General features: G+C 46.4%; 1 protein-coding gene across 1 annotated transcript; it reads right to left on the reverse strand.

Annotated features, from left to right (window-relative positions):
- Positions 1-889: 889 nt before the first annotated feature.
- On the reverse strand, positions 890-1,757 carry LOC120859567 (proteolipid protein 2-like). Its single transcript, XM_040235627.1, has one exon. The coding sequence runs from the start codon at positions 1,740-1,742 to the stop codon at positions 1,284-1,286; it is 459 nt and encodes a 152-aa protein (XP_040091561.1). The 5' UTR covers positions 1,743-1,757; the 3' UTR covers positions 890-1,283.
- Positions 1,758-6,825: the final 5,068 nt, after the last annotated feature.

Raw genomic sequence — 6,825 nt, forward strand, 5'->3', positions numbered from 1 at the left:
AGAAGCCACTGCAGTGAGAAGCCCATGCTGAGAAAAGCCCACACAGCAACAAAGACCGATCATAGACCAAAATATATACATAGGAGTGTGGACCCCTTCTCCCTCGAGGGACAGGCCCTTTTGGCTATGCATTTCATAGCCCACCCTGCCACAGACATCAGGAGTGAGATTTAAAAAGCAACTGCTGGTCCTCAGACCCCTATGAGCAATTTGTTCCAACTGGCTTATTCAGTTTTTGATAATAGGGACATGGTTGAAAAGGCTGAACGCTCCCAGAGAAATATACAAAGGGCTGAAATGATGGTTGTAGCTTTGTCCACTCAGAGATCACCAGAGAGGAAGTCAGCCTTTGCAGGCCAAGCTGGCCATGGTGGACCACAAGGCCCACAAGTACCCAGACCAACCCAGGGTGCCCTGTGTGGACAGAAGGGCACTGGAGGAGAGATTGTGGCAGACTCGCCCTTTTACAGACAGCCAGGGAACAGGAGGAGGGAATGCCCCAGACACCTGAGATCCATGGGGCCCCTCGGCCTTGGATGGCTTCCCAACATTGAGGGGCCCTGAGGTCACAAGTGGCTCTGCCTACAGCACCGTGTGTATAACTAGTGCTAAAGCTCCAGGGGTCACTGAAGCAGGGGCCAAGATGGAATTCCTTGGACACCAGTGCAGTCCTTTCTGTCTTAACCTGAAGGGCTGGAAATTTTAACAACCATAAAAAATACAGAATGGGAACATCAGCACCAACACAGGGCCCGCTTTCCAGGAACCCCCTTTGTGCTCCAAAAATGGCCAGTGGTTTCTACATCGATTTCTGTGCCTGTCACCTCTCTTTTAACTCAAGGGACTTCCTAGTTAAATTAGGCTCCACTCTGATTTTTTTTTTTTTTATGTTCTAATAATCTGCATAGTATTTATTTATTGCGCCACAGAACACCGCCACCCCCTACACATACTGAAGAGGTTATTTAGAGTGGGTTACAACATGGGGCCTGGAGTCTGAAATCTGAGGTACCCTCTTTCGTCATTTTGTAACTTACGTGGGGCATTGTCCAGGCAGAACTGATGTCTCTGTTTGGATACTGCAGAAGGGGCCCTAGGCACACCCATAAAGGCAACCATACCCAGGAGGGTTGATTGGCAGGCTGGAAGACAAACTCCATGACAAAGGCACTTTTACCTCAATAGGGAGCTGGGAGTTGACTGGGAGTGTTGTAGGGGTGGCGAGGAGTTATTTCAATAGAGGTGTTATTTGCAGATTGCTGAGAGAAATGAAGAGAGTTCACCTACACCGGGCCATCTGCAGGGTCAGTAGGGGCTGCTGTATGTCTCTGCTGCCGCAAGGGGAAGGTAATGTAGGCATCATAGCCAAAGAGGCCTGCAGCACATAGGCCCAGTACCCCCGCAGTGATTTTGGAGTTGTTTCCTCTCTCAACGAGCACCACAATGGAGGTGATCAGGTAGAGAATGACCGCTACAAGGGTTCGGAAGAAATCACTCCAAGGCCAGTTGATGATCTGTATCTTGGTGTGCAGGTCACACATGTAGACAACAAAGAAGACGGCGGCAAAGATCATCTCTATCACCGACAAGAAAGAGTACCCTGATGTCGAGGTGCTAAAGCAGATCAAAATCACCAGGCACAGTATAATCTCAGCAAACAGAAGAAATCCCTTTCGGGTGCGGGAGAAGCTGGTGCAGGCGGCCCTGCAGCCGGGGGCGGTGAGGCGCTCGGAATCTGCCATGGTGTGGACCCGAGTCCCAAGAGGCACAGAAGACCTGCTCGCTGGCTCGTGTTTACGAGGACGCTGCACACCAGCCGTCTTGCCAGCCGTCTGGCCGGGAAGGGGCTCCACTCTGATTCTTGAGGGACAAGGAAGCCACCCTTATGACCAAATGATAGTAACAAAACTAAAAAACAGATTAACTCTATAAGAGATAAAAGACTTAATAGATGCTGCAGTATGAAACACTGAGGTTCTGGATCTAGCTACAAATAAACAGACTGAGGCCTTACGTGACGCTCTTCCAGAGTTGGAACCTGTTTTGAGCTACGTAGCCCAGCTGGTAAGGAATCTGCCTGCAATGCTGTTACTGAAAGGTATGTGTTGGGGTTCCAGGCATGTTTTGTACCCCACCCTCATCAGACAGACTCCTCAGGTTCTCGTGTGGGGCCTCACCCCAGGAATGTGCACAGAGCCGCAGATGACTCCGATCTGGATCCTGCATTGAGCACCAGGGCTCTTAGCCTCCACTTCTGAGAATGAGACCAGGCCCTGGGGGAGGGAAGGGCACTCTGCTCTGAGTGGGGCTGGACCAGGGCCTGCTGTGTGACCTGAAGGGCATCGTGGGGTGAGCGGAGGTACCCCCTGCTGCTGTGTGCATGAGGCCTCACCAGGAGGGGAGTGTGATCCGCGGGAAAGTGTGGGAAAGTCCCATGTTGGACTCTGTGCAGGAGTTGACCTTCCTGAGTCTCTCCTGAGACAGTGGCCACAGGGGACTGTCTGTTCCTCATGGTAAGGGCTTCCCTGTGCGTGTGGTTGGTGCAGAGGAAGAGGGTGTGTTGACCCTAAGCATTAAACAGCATGTTTTCCACTTTCATGATAGAACTGTGAAGACTCATGGATGAAGAAGCCCAGAAGAGGAAAGAACAGGAGTCAGGCATGGCTCTTTCTCTGGTAAGGTCATATTCTCAGTAGATTCTCAGTCTGTCCTTCCTGAATTCCCCTTCTCTGGACTCGCTAATCATGTCTGACTCTGAAATATCCTGTCTGACTCTTGTACACCCACACTCACCTGGGGCCTTCCATCAGGGCCTGTTGTCTCTCCACTTAGATCCCGTCTCCCCATGACCTGGTGACCTGGCCTTGTGAGGAGGTTCCCCTGGGCACCATCCTGGGCAGGGCTTCTCACCCATGGGTCTGAGACTGGGTCTTGGTGCTGTTGGACAGCAGGGATTGCTGAGAGCCCATCTGGATGCTCTGTCTGCTCTCTGTTAACCAGGGTAAAGAAGCTGTAGGTGGACCTCAGGTATTAACATGTACAGTACACGGTAAAACCTGCAAAAGAGGCCAATGAGGGCAAATCAGTTCTGAATTTTACAGTACATTTAAAACTAAGTGAGCACCTCCTTGAAAACTTAAGTGTTTGGGAATGGAACAGAACATTCAGAAAGAGATGTCTAGGGAGTGTTTTGTTAAACTGTAAAATCAGGCTTACTACATTTTTTTTCTTTCTTTTTTGACCACATGATGCAGCTTCCAGGGTCTTAGTTCACTGAGTAGGGATCGAACCTGAAACCCTGCAGTGGAAGTGAGGGATGTTAACCACTGGACCATGAAGGAATTCTCCAACTTTACTAATTTTGATTCAGTATTTTCTTAATGGAATAAAGTAATAAATTTTTGATGTTGTTAATAAGTACATACCTAAAATTATTTATAAAAATCACATTATGATTTTTAAAATATAGTTATTTCCTGTAATCTGACTTCATTGCTTGAGTGTCGTTTCCCTAGATCTGGCGAGTGGTGGCCACTCTCTGGTTGCGGTGTGCAGCTTCTCATTGTAGTGGCTTCTCTTGTCTTGCAGCCCAGGCTCTAGAGCACGCTGGTTTCAGTAGATTCACCTCCTGGGCTCTATAGCTCTGGCTCAGAAATTGAGACTCATGGGCTTAGTTGCCCCTCAGCATGTGGGATCTTTGACCAGGCAACAACTCACATCTCTTGCATTGCCCAGTGGATTCTTTACCACTTACCCATAGGGAGGCCCACATATTTTTAAATACCAGTATTTTATAAAGATTGGAAGAAATCTGTATGTTATTTTACTTGTATTACTTTTTATTTATTTATTTATTCATTTTTTGAGCTAGAATAAGATAATGTTGAGGAGTTCCCTGGTAGTACAGTAGCTAAGAATGTGCCTGCCGATGTTGGGGGCACGGATTCCATCCCAGGTCTCGGAAGATGCCTCAGAGCAACTAAGCCCAAGGGCCACAACGACGGAGCCTGTGCCCTAGAGCCCAGGAGCCATTACTATGGAAGCCTGCACTCTCTAGAGCCTGTGCTCCAAAACAAGAGAAGCCACTGCAAGGAGAAGCCCGGGAACTGCAGCTGCAACTAGAGAAAGCCCACTCACTGCAAAGACCCAACATAAGCAAAATAAATAAGCTTGAAAAAGAAATAGAATGTTGACAAAGTTAGTGAATGAAGAAGTAAAATAAAGAAGAGAATGGGAACCCACTCAGTATTCTTGCCTGGAGAATTCCATGGATAGACGAGCTGGTGGGCTGCCCTCAGCGGGGTTGCAAAGAGTCTGGCATGAGTAAGCAGGTAAACAACTTCCACACACAGCAGATTGAGCTCTGAAAAATAAATCTAAGTGTCTAACTTTCCTCTTGCAGATTCTTCAGTGACTTCCAGTAGCTTTTGGAATAAAGTCCTAAATCCATAGATCTTGCATAAATTAGCCTCTGCCTGGCATCACCCCATGTACATTCCCTGTGTCCCAGTCACACTGGCTGACTTTCTGTTCAGTAAATATCTTCCTGCCTCAGAGCTGGCACTCAGGCTGTTCTCTCTGCTTGCAACACTCTTCTGTTTCCCACCTTGCCAATCCTAAGTTTCTTCCTCACAGAGATCTTGTCTGATTTCGCAATGTAGCTTAAGACTTTCTGTTTAATCTTGTCTTAGCACTGGGCCTGTGTCAGAGCACTTATTTCAGTAGTTACAGTAAAATTGTGGATGAAATTGGCTGGCTGGCTGCTAGATTGTAAGCTGCATCATGTTCACTGCTGTATTTCAAGTTTGAGGCACAAAGCTGACGCTGAATGAAATTTGATAGTATGAAAGAAAAAAAAATAAAGACAACTCTTCTTGTTTCAATCAATTGTGTGTTTACACATGCATGCATGAATGCATGGATATGTAACTCCATGGTTTTATTACAAAAACATCCTCTCATAAATAATGGTGTTTTCTTTGTAGCAGTTTCAGTTGTATCTTAAGTGTATTTCATGGCGCTGATTTCTCTGCATCATCACATGAATGATGTGAACTGTAGTCAGAGGATTGACGTGGTGAGGGTTGCGATGGGAGAGGGTGTGATCCTGTATCGTGACCATTTATGCTGTTCTATTGTATTTCAGCTGCCTTGAACTTGTTTCAGGTATTCTCAGGGAACTCTCTGTGGATGCACTTTCCTTCTCTGCTAGTTAACTGGTTGATTCTTTAGGTTCAGTTGTCACTCCCAACCACCTGAGCTCAGGTGCTGTTGCCTCATTTCTTACCTGTTTGATCTGAGTGATTTCTTAGAGTGAAAGATTTTTCTCCCCAGTGAGGTGGACGAGATCTTTCTCTAACGTGCTGTTTTGTTGATGACAAGTTCATCCGTGTGAAGTCTTTAGAGTAATGCTTAGTGTGTAAGACGTGCTGAAATACCTGTCTTCAGTGTGATGATGTCATCATCATCACAATATGTGTTGTTTTAAAGTCACTGTGGACTTTGTCGTCTCTGAAGACACCAGTCTTGCTGTAACTCACATAGATAGTGACACTATGTCACTCAGTGTGTTGAATGTAACACTTCTGCATAGACAACCCAGTGCTGGTTTTAACTTGTATATTTTTCACGTATTTTCCACATTCATGACAAATTCATGTTGATTGCAGGATATCATAATCTTAGGGAAAAAGTGGAAATTTTACAGTTTGCTTCAAGCAGCTTTTAATGGATTTATCAGAATATTACTTCAATTGAATTGAGCTTTACCCTTCTCACCTCTTCTCATTTTGTGTGAAACTAAGAATCCTCCTCAGGGCCCATTGGTGGAATGTGTTTTCATTTCAGGCACAGTTGAGCTTCAAGGATGTGTTCCTAGATTTCACTGCTGAGGAGTGGGAATGCCTGGACTCTGCCCAGAGGACCTTGTACCAGGATATGATGATGGAGACCCTCAGGAACCTGCTGTCTGTGGGTGAGGATCATTTCCCTCTGAAGTAGGGATCTGCCCTGGGAACCTCTGCACATTCCCTCTGTACCTTTTGAGATCCCCTCTTTTTCTTGACTAAGCTCAAAAGCTTGTTGACTCATATATGTAAAGCTTCATGATTGGTATCAGGAGTTTAAACTTGTCTTTCCTTCAGGTGACCTGCCCACTCTGTGATACACAAGGAGTTTCTCCACAGCTCGAGTGTTTATAAAGCTGATTTCAAATGTTGAAATCTCCAGTTGCCTGCTTTCTAGCCCTGTTGGTTCAGTAGTTCTTAGGTAGGAACTAGATACCTGCTGTTCCCTGTGCATTCAGAAGGAGGCAGAGAGTAAATTCATTTGAGAAGTATTTTCCTGTCGGTTTGTAATGTCCTCACTCCTTGGCTGACGAAAGAGCTGGATTCTACACCTGCCAATACAGGAGACACAGGTTGGATCCTTGGCCTGGGAAGATCCCACACGTCACAGAGCAGCTACGCCTGTGTGCCTCAACTACGAGCCAGCACTCTAGAGCCTGGAAGCTGCAACTACTGAGCCCACATGGGACAACTACTGAAGCCCGTGCACCCAGAAGAAGCCGCAGCAAGTGAGGAGCATGAGCACTGAGACTGGAGCGTAGCCCCTACTTGCTGAACTTGGAGAAAAGACCAAGCAGCAACAAACACTCACCCGAGCCAAAAGAAATGAATACACAAATGTATGAAAAATAACAGATACATTTATTTGAAAAAGAGAGAGAGAGGTTGGATTCTGGAAGAAGCCACAGTATATGGCATTACTTCGAGTAGGAACTTCTGTTTCTGATCTGAACGTTATCTCCATTCTTGTGGCACAAGG

The sequence above is a fragment of the Oryx dammah genome, unplaced genomic scaffold (assembly GCF_014754425.2).
Source record: "Oryx dammah isolate SB20612 unplaced genomic scaffold, SCBI_Odam_1.1 HiC_scaffold_1595, whole genome shotgun sequence".
Classification (NCBI taxonomy): domain Eukaryota; kingdom Metazoa; phylum Chordata; class Mammalia; order Artiodactyla; family Bovidae; genus Oryx; species Oryx dammah.

Bases quoted from the DNA above. Each gene is read 5' to 3' on its own strand.
- LOC120859567 (XM_040235627.1), bottom strand. From the start codon at position 1,742: ATGGCAGATTCCGAGCGCCTCACCGCCCCCGGCTGCAGGGCCGCCTGC.